The following is a 15,080-nucleotide window of genomic DNA, read 5'->3' on the forward strand; positions in this document are numbered from 1 at the left end:
AAACAAAAGCATGCGATTCTTGAGATCATGCGGAAGGAGAATGTAACGGCTGAGGAAGCCAATGAGGCCTGGGAAGAGATCACTGAACGCCGTGAGCGCGAAGAGGAGGTAAAACGGCGTGCTCGCGTCAGGAAACTGAGGGGCCTCGAGCTTGAAGCGCATCAGATCGATTTCGAGAGATATAGAACATTGTCCGCTCTGCATGAGACCAACGGTCAGCAGCTGAGAGACAGGCCGCAGCCCTTCGTGATCGCCGAAGATATGGCGAAATATTTGGCGGAGTTCGAGCGCGTCTGCGAGAGAAAGCGCGTTGAGCGGAATGGTTGGGCACAAAAGTTGGTAGCCCTGCTTTCCAGCGAAGCGTATGACGTTGTCAAGCGCCTCTTGGACGGCGGCTTGGCGGACTACGATGAGCTGAAAAGCTTCTTACTGGCGAGATATAACGTGTCACCGCTGGACCTTCGCCAAAGGTACCTGCGAGAGAATAGCACCCAATCCTTTAACGATTTTCCCTACCAGTTTAAAAAAGACATTTTAGAGTGGCTCGAAAATGCTGAAGGGTCGGAAGATCGTGACACAGAGGTAGAGTGCGTCGCTGCAGAGCAGCCCTGCCAGTGCGGCACAGAGGAACGTAGTCCGTACTTGGCAGATGTAACTGCTGCAGTAACAGTGGGAATTGCCCCGCATTCGCCAACCGAGAAAACCTCTATACCATCGGATAAGGTAGTCACGGCATCGGACGATGCACTTACAGAGGTCTCGCCCATTGAAATTGTGGCGGAGTTACCGGAAAGCGAATCTCCTAGCGCGTCGAAAGCAGGAGAAGTGGCCGAACAGGGCAGAGAGGTCGTCCGTCTGGACATTAATGAAAACGCCTGCACCGACGCAAGCGAAGTAAACGAGGACGGCACACCGTGTTGTGCAGCGCATTCAACAGAAACGCAGAAACCTGAGACTTCCGATCAACGGATGCGGACGCATATAGAGTTTGCGGACGCTGAGTTTTGCGTTGGTGTCTCTGGCGAGGAATGCGAAACGAGTCCTGTGCTTTCGCACTGCTCTGAGCTTTGCGACTTTCCAGAAAGCAGCTGAAGTGGCGAGAACATCGCGACTGAGTGCACAGCCGACCCTCATCCGAAATTGGCTGAAACGCGTATGGAGCATGACGAGAGCTGCGTGTCAGCAGTAAAGTCAGTAGAAAACACTGGTTCGTCTGCGCCTGAAGAAACTAAGGGGCTGGACGACAGTGGAGAACAGAACGTTCCAGACGACATAGGGGCGGTAGACGTCATTCCGTCCAAGAAAGATGAGGACGAATGTGCACTCGTAGAGGCTGACGAGGAAGAAGGCAGTTTGGAGGACGCTAGTAAAGGCGCTAAAGACAGGTCTGATCTAGGTAGCGCGCGTGAATCGGCTGAGAATCATAGTTACATTGTCAGAGAGCAGAAACCTAGGCGACGGAAGCAGCATGTGCTTCCTCAGGAGAAAATGAAAGGAAAGCACAAGAAAGAAAGCTGCAACCGGAAGGAAAGTAACAGCCAGTTCCGAAAAGGGAGCTATCACCACAAGGTGATAGACAAGCAGTGCTGCCGCCGAAAGGGCAGTAAAGGCAAGCTCAAGAGAGAGCTGTCACCGAAAGACGGGGAAAGGCAGGCAAAGAAAGAGTGGTGCCGCCGAGAAATGAAAGGCAGGCATAAGAAAGACGGGCGCTGCCGAAAAGAGAGAAAGGGCAAGCGCGCGGAGACGGGTCGCCACCATCGGAAGCGCCAGCGTCGCCGGCAAAATGACTTCAGTAAAGTCAGTCACGTTGTTAGCCCTGAAACTAGTCAGAATCAGAGCTAAAGAAATGTGCGAGGCATCACTATCGCGAAAAGCGAAGCGCATAAGTGGGTCGAGGCACATGGATCTTGGCAGTAATATAAACTGCAAAAAGAAATCGTTTAAGCGTTCGCGTGGGACAGAGTTTCAAGAGAGGAAACTGATATACAAGAGAGCGCTGCCCAGGAGGCGAAAAATTAAGCAGTGGGACAAGCGTGAATCTTGCCGCCAGCACGGAGAGAGCAAGACGCGCAAAGGCACGTGCTCTCATGCGGGCTCTCGCTTTCCGCTGCAGTCACGGGAGAAACCGCGCTCCCATAGAAAGCGGCACGCGCGCGGAGGGAAAGCGCGTGGGCTCAAAGAGCGTAAGATTGTACGAGGCCGCAGTGACAGGGGCAAGAAAATTGCCAAGAAGAAACCGTCTAAGCGCTCGGCCAAGCACAGTTATCGCGATAGAAAGCCGCGATTCGAGAGGACGCCACTTAGTAGGCGTAAAATCAAAAGGCCGTGTAGATGTGAACCTGACATCGAGCGGAGAGGCAAAAGGGTGCGCGAGAAAGTCAAGACTCGTGGAAGGCCCGACTTGCCACCACGAACAGAGAGAAAGAAACAACGGTCCAACCGGAAGCGTTGCGCACTGGAAATTGAACGTCGCGGGTGGCGCGCGAAGCGCAAAGAAAGGGACAAGTTACAGGTCAATGAAAACGAATCGCTCTCGTACTGTACCTCCCGTAGAAACTGGAAGGAGAAGTACAAAGAGAGAGAGAGAGAGAGAAAAAAAAGCGCAGCTACAGCGAAAGAGGCTGAGTCATTAGCTTCCGCGGTAGCGGGTGTCGTTTAACCGAGTTAAACGCTGGCGTGGACGCACTAAGCCGTGTGTTCTAAGCAAGGCTGCCTTCTCCTCCTCGTGACCTACATTTTGTCTCTTCGCGAACAGCTGTTAAGTTCGCTCGCTGATCGGGGGAAAAATTGATATCCTCATTTGTGGCCTCAGCTGAGTGTTCTTCTGGCCGAGCGATCTCAAGAGAGCGCATTTATTTTGCATTCATTTTATTCCGTGTGTGACATGTGTTTGACACTTGAGTTATTACTTCGGAGTTCTTGTATCCCACAAGTGTCTCTTGTAGAACAGGGAACAAAAGGGGACAGAAATATAGCCAGCAGAGTTTTTTTGACTTCGAAGTCTGGTGTTTTGACGGGTGTCGGAGGGCACTTGCTCGTGTTGGGTGTTGCCTGTTGTCGGTCGGTTCTTGGCACAATGCAGAACGATCAACGACCGATGCTGAGAAGCAAGCTCTTCTGAAGGACCGAGCGTGGCTGATCCAGTCTCCTGGGCGACAAGGCTGCGGAGCAGTGATCCTGTCCTGACGAGCGGGACCCGTTCTCGGAAAGGAGCCTGGAGCTACCTGCGGCTGAACACCGGACGAGAACTTGGAAGAGCCTGGCGTACGAGCGCGCCCCGCATCCGAGCCACGCGGAAGTAGCTCGTCTTCGCGGCGCATTGTCTGGCGGCGGTGGTGCTGTAGTGCCAGAGCCCACATTTCGCTGGCTGGCCTCTCTGGAAACAAGCGCTGCGCGCCCGCCGTCGCTCAAAGCAGGCCCAGACTCTCTCGGACAAGTCGCGACATGCAGCGTGACTCATCCCGCCGCCGCGGCGCCGACACGGACCCTTCCTAGTCTCCTCCTCTCCGTCGGTGCGAACTCCTCCGACGCTCGCCGGCTCTCGACCATTGGTCTAATTTGAACGGTGGCCAGTGATTGGAGGATTTGAACGGCTGGCTGCCGTAACCGTTACCAGTGGCTATAAAAACGGAGCCGCGCTGAACCCGAGCAGCAGACGGGCAGCAGAAGAGCCATCACGCCGGAGCTACGCTCGCCGCCGGGGCCGCCCTTCTGTGTGCCTGCCCGTGGTGCTCTTGACCCTTGTATCATGTAAAAGCCCTTGTACATACTGTACATAAACGTCCTTTTACTCACCGTCGCCTCGACCGTTTCCTGGCTCGGACTCCCAGTCCCAACACCCTTCAATGGGAGCTTTGAGGTAAAAATAAACTCAAATTTTCAAATTAAAATTCAAATTGAAATTTATTTAGCATTAACAATGATGTTACAAAACAAAAATAAATGTACTGGCTAGTGTGCGCAGCGCGCGCGTTTCGTACGGGAGGGCGAGGCCACCGCCCCCGCGATGACTGCGCGAAGAGGCCGCAAGGGGAGCTGCCGGTCGAGTTGGTGCGCGAAAGCCGCCGAACTCCTGTCGTCTACTGTCGCTCCGATACCGCATCCTCGCGCGATTGCTCGTGGGAAATCAATGTTTGACAGGCATAATCTCTTGGATTGTGAGGCTGGAAGACGCTAAACGTGAGGAAAAACATCTTGAAATGTTAAAGGCTAAGCGGCAATGCAAAGAGAGGACGTGTTTTGTTCCGTTGTGTCGAAGAGGTTATCGGCCTAACGAAGAAAAGGTGTCTTTGTTCACTGCACCCGCAGACCCAGCACGGCTTGCTGAATGGGAAAATAAGATAAAGAGGGCAGACAGAAAGCTGACACCGAAGGCTGTCGTATGCGAAAAGCATTTAGAGAACGAATGCATCGAAAGATCTTTTAAGATTACGGTGAACGGCGTCGCGAACGAACTCGCCCGAGTCAAGCCACACCTGAATCCCGATGCGGTACCCCACCCGAGAGGACTGGGAGGCGACCCTGTCCGGTTGCTGCACCCTCGAGGCCCAAAGGGCATTAACGCAGCGCGCCCGGGCTGCGGCAAACGCCAATGGTGTGCCTGACTAGGCATCCCACCTAGTGGTTGTAAGGGTGTGACCCTTCATGTCACGACCCCCAACACCTCTCCCTATGATTTAATAAATGTTTCCACCACCACCACCACCCCCTGCAGTATTTGAAAATTATCCAGCTCATCTTATGGTTTAAAAGACGGTGAAAAGGAAGGTGCGAAACATTTGCGACCAAGGACCGGCACCTAAACAATGGAAGCGAAATGTCGAGTTGGTGGATCCCGAGTTGTGCTCTGCAGTCGACGGTTCTGATACGCGGGTTCACTCTCATTGCATCGCTCGTGGAGGCGCGTCAGAGGAACTCCAGAAGCGTTACGATTCCGAGCAGACAGACATTGCTTCAGGACCGGTGTGTAATAGCGAAGCGATGCTGCAGTGTCCGTGCCCAAGTGATGTTCGGCACCCGTTCGATGGAATTCTGATTCCGGTGATATGGTTGAAGTTGCCTGCTGCGTCAAATGGCGCTTTAACTTATGCTTGCTGCGAGACCGAAGTTGGTGACTTCTTGAAACTATTCATCGGAAAAATAGTGCCTTTTGGAAGGCCTTTGCGTGAGCACGGTTTGTAATTGTCACAATTTACTTCCGAGGAAGAGAAAAGGAAAAGCGCGTGCTTACAGCCCGCCATGAGGCAGAGACAATAACCTAAGAAATGGCTCTGCGTGGCCTCTGTAATAGATGTAAAATGATTCCTGCTGCAGGCAAGCACACTTCATACAGAAGTATGTACTTTGCAGAGAAATGCTTGCTGACCACCGATAAAAATGGAGGTCATGCTTCCACTGCAAATATTTACGGAAGCTCTCGCAGAACAACTTGTACAGAAGAACAAAGACGAAAGATCCTTGCAGTGACTAAAAAAAATCAAGAATTTTTCTCGTGCTTTGAGAAGGACAAAGAAAAGCCTGGCCAATGCTCAGCAGCATGTGACTCAAATGAAGGAGCAAAACGGTGCACGGAGTGAAGAAGCACTCGAGGCAAAAATACATTCACTTCCGAAGAAGCAGCAGCTAGCTGTGAGAGCTTGTTTCCGGGCCGCAAGACGAGAGTCTCTGAGAGGCATGTCTTATGAGAATACCTGGATTGTGGATTGTTCGCTAATGAGGATGCGGAGCCCAAAGCTCTACGACAACCTTCGGAAGCAGAGCATTATTATTCTGCCTGGACGAAAATGCTTGCAAAAATATCTGCAACGATTTAAGGGTGGCTTCGGTCTGAACACGAAGGTTTTTGAGGCTTTAAGCGAAAAGACCAAAAGCATGGGCATGTTCAGCCGTCATGGGGACCTGCTTGTGGATGAGATTAAACTCTCGGAACATCTCAATGTGAAGGCAGCCGATGAGTTTCAGTACTGGTTCCAACATGCCATTCTTGTAGCTTTACATTAATTCGATAATCCAGGTAGAAAAGCAAGATTGCATTTTATTTGCTCCATTATGACAGCCAATGTTACTCATATTGCATAATGTGCTTTTTGTAACAATTCAGGTAACATTGAAGGCTTCGTGGATCTTGGGGAATATACCACCGGTGACCAAAAAGGTGTGCTTGCAGATCACGGGATGATTGTGCTTTTTCAGTCCTACACCGGTAAGTTGTTTTAAATGTGCTAGCTTTCAAACTCATGGCATCAACAACTTGGGGATATATCTCGAACCGTCATTGCCAATTTTTTAGGGAGCTGGAAGCCAATCCTTCGCGTTTCTGCCTCGAATGGAAATGTAAAAGCAGACACAGAGTGGGTGAGTTCTTATGGTGAGGGGAATCTTCTCCGGCGGGGTCGGAAAGGGCGAATAAGTCTCGTACATCAGATATTTTGTCGAGGAAAGCAATCGTCCTTCCCTGTTAACGTGCCGGTATTCTTCGCTGAAGTCAGTTACAGTACTTGAGCTTGCCGTTTGCAGAAATGTGCGATGCCTCTTGCGATGCCAATTCCTCGCTCGAGAAACAATTGAATGTTCCCCTCGATAATGGCTTCAGTGTTATTCGCTTTTCCGTGGCGCCTACGGTGACGATGAGGCTTGAGCGGCGCCGGACACTCACTTGTTCCTCCAGGACACTAAGTGCAACATGATGTTCCGGAGTTGTCTTTGAAGAGATCGCCTCATCCGTGGAAAGTATGATCAGTTTCGATCGCAGGTCGGTGATGGCCTGATGCTCATTCAGGAAGTTCATGCCCAAGATAACTTCGCGGGAACATTGTCGTAGCTCTACGAAGGTCGCGGGATAGGTATGCCCCTTAAGAGTCAGTCGCGCTGTGCATCGTCCTGATGGCGGAATGGGGCGGCCCCCTGTGGTGCGAATTTGTGTGCCGTCCCAAGCAGTCCTTACGTTCCTCAGCTGCGCAGCGAATGTTCCATTCATCACCGAATAATCGGCTCCTGTGTCCACTAGAGCAGTGACTTTCCGGCCGTCAACAACCACTTCTAAATCGGATGCCCTGGCCCTGGCGTTGCACCTCGTCCTCGACGTCGTATTACGGCTTTATCGGGTATATGAATCGGGGGTGGAGCGTGTGGTCCAAGATTTTCCTGATGGCGGCGTCGTTTTGAAGGCGGTTCGCGTCGTGGTCGAGGTTGTCATTGTATGCGGCGTCGGCGCAGTGGGTGAGACGTCTACATACAGCGTGGTCGCCGGAGGATCTTCGTCGTTTCTTCGGCCAGCAACCGGACCTCCACAGGTTGTTTTGTTTAGTTTCCCCTACAGATGCTAGGGCACCTTACTCAGACAGGCGTGGCGTAGCTGCGGCCTGGTAATGCAAAACGTGCGGTGGACGGCGACGGGGAGCGGGAAAGACGGCTTGACGACACGTACTCCCATCTGCGCAAGCAGTCGTCGATTTCCCGTGGTCGCTGGCCGGGGAGTGGCCGTGGGGCGTCGATGGCTAAACCTGGCAGACCGATGCGTCTGTACGGGCTCTGGCGAAGTGTGTGTCCCACATGGCAACAATAGAAACACAGTGGGTGCTTGTCGGGGGTCCTCCACTGGTCGTATTTTCTAGTTCCGTTGTGTCACTCGTAAGGTTGGCGGGTGAGAGCTAGGAGTCATCGTTTTTGTAGAGCTGGTGCCCGTAAAAGAGGGCTTGGGGGGTCTCGTCGGGGCGGAGGACTGCGTAGTGCGGCTGCGTAGGTCATGGCTTCAGCTTCCGTTGGTGTTGTCAGGGACGGGGAGCCAAGTGCATGCTTTACTTCTTCACGGATGATGTCCGTGAGCGACGCCACCTGAGTCTCCTGGGTAAGCTGTGCGGGGGTGGCAGCAGTTGGCGAAGTTCCTTCGCGCCACGCATCAGGAAGGAGAGCTTCTTTTCATCATTCATGTCAGGGTTGGCGCGCCTGAAAGGCGTTTCATGTCTTCCACATACGTAGTCACGGTCTCATTTGGGTGTTGAATTCGTGACTGGAGCAGCACCCCGGCTCTTTCCTTCCGTACGACGCTAGTGAATGTACGCAATAGCTGCTTCTTGAAGGTCGACCAGATCGTGAGGGAAGATTTGTGGTATTCAAACCACGTTCTGGCAGTGTCGTCCAATGCAAAATAAACGTTTCGATGCTTGGCGCATTCGTCCCAGGTTTTCAGCGCTGCCACACGATCGTACGTACATGTCCAGCCAGTGTTTTAGATCTTGGTGTGGTTCTCCACGGAAAGTCGGTGGCTGACAGGGCTGGCGAAGCACGATCGGCGTTGGCTGTGCACCAGGTTCTATCGTGAGGAGCATAGTTAGATAGCAGGTCAGCACCTACACCAGATGTCGCGTTGTGATGACTTCAGTCCGGCGAAGAGGAAAACAGCGAGAATGGCTCTTGAACGAAACTCCTTATTTGGGCTGACTTTAGCCCTCAAAGAACTGAATCACTCGGCGGCGTAGCAACAAGTGTGCTCGGCGACCGTCGAACAGAATGCCGGCCGCTCTTGCATCCCAAACAAAGCGATAAAGCGGCGGGACGGCAGTTTTGAAGACTGAACAAGCAAGCACTACAAACATTTGCGGCAATATTACTGGTTACGATATCAGCGTTCATTGCACGGGAACAGCGCAACTGAGACGTGACATATGCAAGGCGTCTCACACCTTCGTGAAAGTTGTACGGATGCAGGGCCGAAGCTAGTGCCAACACACTTGGGCGCAGAATGTTTGACTTGTACTGCTTGTTGTATGCGCGTTTCTTCGGTCCGGCACAAGCGCAGAAGTTGGAGAACCGATTGTATAACAAACTTCACGTCGGCGGCTGGACCAGGAAAGCATACAGTGTGACCAGGAGTCAAATTTCTCAGACGTCTTGCAATTTTCAAAGCTGTCCACTTCAGAGCAGCTGGCACTCAAGTATGCACCGACTGACACTGCAGACCATCGGTGGTTTCAATGCTTAATTTTTATTGTTTTTTGGGGATTCGCCACGTTCTCTTGGAAGAGGGGCGAAGGTATCACTGAAGCTGGGACCCGCTGGCTAGAAGCACCAGTTTTTAGACTGCGGCGCGTAATCCGCTCTAATTCTCGTTCGCTCTAACCGATTTGAGCTGTCACGGTCGTTCGTTATACCTTAGACACAGTGCCATTGCTCTAATACGTGTTTTCATGGTAGCAGCACCCGTGTTCGTTATAACTACGGCCGTTATAGGTGGGCTCGACTGCTAAACTTAGCAGCTGGGTGGAAACATATTAAACTCCCGTAATTTTTTTGATAAGCTACTGTACGCATAGAACTGAGGCAAATGCGTAACAAATACCTGGCCTCGTGCAGTTAAATCATTTTGTCTACTATTCAATTCCTGGCAAAAAAAAATTCCTTCCATTTGGAGAATTACGATCTTTGTGATTGAATAGTCAATCTCGCTTTAAAGCAGTCTCTGTTCGACAAGTTAAAACATCGTGCTGACCCAGTGGCTTTCAAGGCGGAAGCCTTTGATGTCTCATCGTTGGAAGCAGCAGTTGTCGACCTAAATGTCACGCTTTTCAATTGGTCGAAACGGTCGTGACGTCACAGTGCGCGAATTTCAATCGGGGCCAATTGTACTTTGGCTAGTAACCATGCAACCAATTGAAGGGATACTATAGTGATGCTCGAAGTAAGTGGGACTGAGCTTAGTTAGTCATTTAGCCTAATTGACACTTCTAGTCAGGCCATATAAATAAACAAAACCGAGTAAGAAATTGCTCGAGCTCGGGAATCAAACCTCGGTCTTCGGCGTGCGAGACGAACATGCTATCCACTCCGCAATGCCAGCTTTTTTTCTTTATTGCATTTTCACAACGGGTACAAAGAAGTAAAACTTGTCAGCAACACTTGCACTGACATGGCAGGTTAATTTTTTTTCAGTTCAACCAAGTCATCCAACACATTTAACCAAGTTGGCTGATCAGGCAGTGCCTGATACACTTCCCTCAGACGTATGACACCTTCAATGAAATGCTCGCGTGGAGATCTCACAACTACTTCTGCATTGTTGAATTGTGTCCTTGTTTTCCATAAACTATGGAGGCCAAGGAGCATAATAGTGTCATAAGGCATGTCCTGTTTTCCTACCGGTAAGAACCTGATGCCATGCGGGTGTAGCTGTAAATCTTTCTTTAAGGTTCTTTGAAGCACATCCCAGAAAAAAACCGCATCCCAACTATCTAAAAACACGTGATCTATTGTTTCAGGTTTTTTACATAGAAAACAATCTGTTGACCAAGGGACAAAGAGTCCCTTATCATGCATCCATGTTTTGACCGACAGAGTTCCGGTATGAAGTTTGAAGAAAGTTTTCAAAGATGGGTAAACTGGCATTCTTTTAACCCTTTTGAGCACATCTGTTCCTAGGCCTCCGCAGTTTGAGAATCGGTAAATGGGTACAGGGAGCATTGATTCAATTAAATCTTTATACAGATTTTTTCTAGTGACATTGGAGAGGTACTGCATTGAAAATCGCACTTGTAACATTCTGTACGCAAGCACAACTTGACGCAGATAACCTCTCACTGTACCACGCATGTTTTCAACAGAGCATACTATGCACTTCGCCATGCCAGCTCGATGGTTTGGAATGAACAAAGGCGCGTCTAGTGAATACGGTGTCTTCGCTCACTCTCATCCTCCTCCCTTCGCTTCCGGCGAGGTTTAGGTGTCCACCGATATATGAGAGACAGATACATTTCCATCCCTCAAAAACCAATTTACCGACGAGCGAGGCGTAGAATCGAATGAATGAATGAATGAATGAAAAACTTTATTGTATAAGGGTTCTTTTTTGCAGCGTAGGTGGAGCCCTCAGTCCAGGGCCCCAGCGGCCTTTTCAGACTTGCAAGCCCTGTCGATATGGGCGATGGCGTTCTATGGACTCCCTGGCAGCGTTGCAATACGCTGTCGCGTTCCACTCTTAGAGGCGAAGCTTAACATCTTAACCACACATCAGTGACCACACTTTAGGTCAAAAAATTGCCCCCCCCCCCTGAATGTTGACGGGTGTCCACCGAGGTATGTGAGACAGTTACTGCGTGATTTCCTTTCCTCAAATACAATTTTCATTTTCTTCATTACGGGCCCTCTTTGTCTTGTTTCACTCCCACTTCCTCCCTTCCTCTATGGCATGCAGTTCAGGTATCCAACGCGATGACACAGAATTACTGCGCCATTTCCTTTCCTCAAAAAGCGCCGCGTTCAATGGACAAGGCATCGCGCCGAACAGGTGGTGGCGTTCGGTGGACCAATACCTCCTAGAAAGACTTGCTAGGAGGTATTGGGTGGACTCCCTGGCAGCGCTACAACACACTGTCGCGTTCCACTCCTAAAGGCGAAGCTTAAGCGTAATTAATTAGCAGTTAATTCGCATTCAGGCATTAATCAGTAATTAACCATTAATTAGTAATTTTTCATCACTTAGAAATTAGTTCTTAGTTATATGTGACGGCAACAGTGCCACAGAAGGAGCGAAAGTGGTGCGGAAAACGCTTTCGCTTCTACGCACTTTAGACTGTCAAAGTGCCCCATGAATTTTTGAAAGCCATTCTTACATGGATACGCCGTAAGAGGCTAGCAAATTAAAAAATAAATGAAGAACTCTTGCTTAAGGTGTAAATGCCTGAAACGCAATGAAGGCGAACTGAAATGGCTTTTACTGCGCCTCTTTCCTCGGTCACTTGTGGCAACACTTTTGCCGCTGACGCATCATTCGAGCGGCAGATATCTTGCGCAAAATAAATGTAGTCTTTTTTCTTCATTCAGCGGCGCATCAAACTGAAGTTTTGCTTCAGCGTCGTTGAGCCCAGCTGCTGATATCGTGAAAATTTCAAAGAGAAAGGCTGTCGGGCAGCAGTACGTAAGATGACAAATGCATTGCTTCCACCTTATGCTTACCACGCTTATCAGCGATGTAGTTGTCTTGAACGGGTTGAGTCCGAGCGAAAAGGCAAATACTGCAGATATCAGGTATACGGCAGCAGCGCCATAGTTGAAACAGACGTACTGCAAGATAAGGAATGGCACCAGCGCCAAATCAGGAATTAATTTTTTTCTTTTTTTGCAGGCACACAATGCGCATTATCAATCTTGTGCTGGACAGGGTGGACAATGCTGCGATAATTTTCATTTTCGTGGCTATTTGAAAGGAATAAAAATTTGAGATTGCTAAAAAAGTATTTCGGTGCTTTCAGCTTTCCCATTCAGTTATTCTTTTAGGTGTACCTCTACACAAGATTTTAAAATACGTTTAGAACATACGTGTATCTTTACGTAGGTGCATTCGCAAAGAACACATTCGCTTTACGCTACAAGCATAGCCGTGCGGCCAGAACAATCCCATGAGTACGACACACCGCCGCATTACGTTAACTCAACGTCATTTAAGCCGCAACGTATCACCGCCCCTCCCGCCAACTTCGACTGAATCTAGTGGGTACTGTACGAGCAGGGAAGGCGCATGCACCACTGCACCATCCATCATTACATCCACTATCGCAGCAACAGCAATGTCCTTATCGCCCAAAGAACAACGTTGCGCTGCTTCTAAAAACAGATAGATTTTTAAATTAAATGAGCGCTTAATTGAAAAACGGCGAATGCAGGGCGGGAGCAACTTCTCTCCTGTCGTTTATGTCGTCTGTCTGCGTCGATCTAGCGCACTTATTTAAAAAACAACGAAGCAACTAACCCGTGAAAAAGTCATTGTTGCCAGGTGCTTTTTCAATACAGCGCGAAGCTTTCAGCGAAGCCAGGTATTGTCCAACTGTCCCCCCTCCGCGCACTTTAGAGTACGTTCCCAGACAGCCTTAAAGCGTGTGGGGGTAGTGGTCTCGGACTCAAAGGAGATGCCCTCGACTAAGCGCGGCAAGCTCAGTGGAGACCAGCTACCGTAACAAGAGGTTTTGGTCGTTTGTTGTCTAGCTTTCGCTGGTCGCAAGCGAGAGAATGGGTCGAGCAAAAGGTTCAAAAACAAAACAACGTTTATGCAGCAAAGAGATGGTACATAGAATTTCACTATCACTAGTACAAGCACATACGAAGTGATTAACAAAGCAATGCAACTCATGCAAAGTTAAACTAGAGAGAGAGTACAATACACAACAATTATTGCACTTTAAGTGCACTAACACAACAGATAGGCAAACAAACAAAACACAATTTGTTCACCGGGCACTGCGACAGTCCGACGAACTGAGGTTCACGATGATGCCGTCCCGCAGACTGGAGCGCGCTGCCTCATTTAACCGCGGCTGGGCGAGTGGTGCTGGCCCGGGAGTCGAGCGCTCGCGCTTCACTGAAGTTTAAACGGCGCTTCGGACTAACCGACAGCGGTCAACGCCATTCTTATATAGGCTTGGTCCGCGCCTGTTTGTTCTTCGCGCCAATGCAGGTGTGCACATACACACAGTATCGGCTGTGCAGTCTCCTTCTCGTGCCGTGCGCGTGTCCTCATTGGCTTCGAGGAGCATAAAGAAATGTCTGTCGTGGCACTGCCGCTGACGCGGGAGTGAAGAGGGGAAGGGCATCTCTTAGAACGCGCAAGGCTACGCCCTCACCGTTAACCTCACGTAGAAACGACCCGGACATTCTAGAGCAGTCGACGTCTTGGCTGACACAATCGTCCCGCGCGCCATGTCGCCGAGCGGTGGTGTAGGTGGCAGCCACACACAAAAGGCTAGCTCTCCGGGGTTTCCTTCCCCACCGTTTTACGACCCGCGCTGGCGAGATGTGTTCGCGTGGCGTTGACTTTGTTTCTTTCTTTTAAAAATTCGCAGAATTTTGTGGCACTGCACCTTCCTTTAAGAATATTGTGGAACAATATTCACAAATCACAACATTCGCGCGCAAATGCATGCGCTCACAAACTCAATAGCGTATGCCAAAAGTACACACATCAATACAATGATATTTCCACATACATAACAAAATACAATGCCCAGAATGCATTTCAAAACACACGGCGATTCGGCAGTACATTAACACAACATTGCAAGCATAGAGCAAACAAGTAAAACGCATACTTTCGCCTATATTTCAACATTCGGTCTACTGAGTTCTAGCCGAAAAGAGTGGCCCTGTACTAGAATTCGGGAGCACTCATGGTTCTCTTTCTTACGCGACTCTTTTTTCTCTGCCAGTGTTGGCCTCTGCCCTTTCCACTTTGGGAAAATCACAGCAAGGCTTCGGGGCGGCAATGCACATGCGAGCAACGCCATGGACAGGTTCCAAGGAAATTGAAAGTGCAACAGAACGTATAGTCCAATACCCGAGCTCGTCAGTGCCGCAGAAAAACAACCGAAGTCATGTGCTGATAAGCGTGAGGATTATACCTACTGTCTGCCTTACGCTGAGTTAAGCAGAACTCTTGGCACCTTGTTTTCGCATGTCGTTCGTTGGCTTTTCCTACCTTCCTTCGGCGTTCCTGCTTTCCTGTAACCACTTGCTGGCTTTTTCTCCAGCTTCTCACAGCTGTCCACTCTATTTCCGCAAGTTTCTTGGAAAGAGGGTTTCTCTGCTGCGGAACGTTCTTGCGCTACATTTTTCCGTTTTTACTTCTTAAGACTTTCTTTTGTTTCCTTTCTTGAGCTAGCATGCTCGCGCTTCCTTTACCACTTCTTTTCTCTTCTTTCGGAGCCTCCCTCGAAAGGAGTACTCTGAGCATGGCGCATTAGCCATTGGCGAGAGATTCCTGTAACTTTTCAATTCTGCTTTATCGGATTCTTTCTGCCCTTTGTCAATTTCGAAGCAGCCGCCTCTAGGCTTTCTCTCAGTCTGATGCATTGTTTGCGCTGCACTTTCGCCTTCCTTGCTCGCCTTCCTCAGGCACATATTTTCGCGTTTTCCTCGTCGGGGAAGCCCTCCTCGCTGCTCGAGGGTTCACTGAGGAACGGTTTACGGGTTTTCACCGATTGCGCTTTCCGCGGCTGCAATTACGCCGGAGATTGCACACTCGGAGCCACTTTACCACTCTCTCTCTCTCGTGATCTGCACAGCGGGACTCAGGCGTGTTCCACTCGGATTTCTCCATA

The 15,080-nt window shown here is 49.9% G+C and overlaps 1 protein-coding gene across 1 annotated transcript in view; it reads right to left on the reverse strand.

The window, feature by feature from the left end:
* The window catches only part of LOC149325901 (uncharacterized), a 45,832-nt gene that overhangs the window by 13,800 nt on the left and 16,952 nt on the right, over positions 1-15,080 (reverse strand). The window contains exon 4 of the mRNA XM_089563257.1: positions 11,947-12,054. Within this exon, the coding sequence (XP_089419383.1) occupies positions 11,947-12,054 (108 nt within the window). The remainder of the gene's footprint in view (positions 1-11,946; positions 12,055-15,080) is intronic.

Source organism: Amblyomma mixtum, chromosome 10, assembly GCF_055824585.1.
Source record: "Amblyomma mixtum isolate Tamu chromosome 10, ASM5582458v1, whole genome shotgun sequence".
NCBI classification, from domain to species: Eukaryota; Metazoa; Arthropoda; class Arachnida; order Ixodida; family Ixodidae; genus Amblyomma; species Amblyomma mixtum.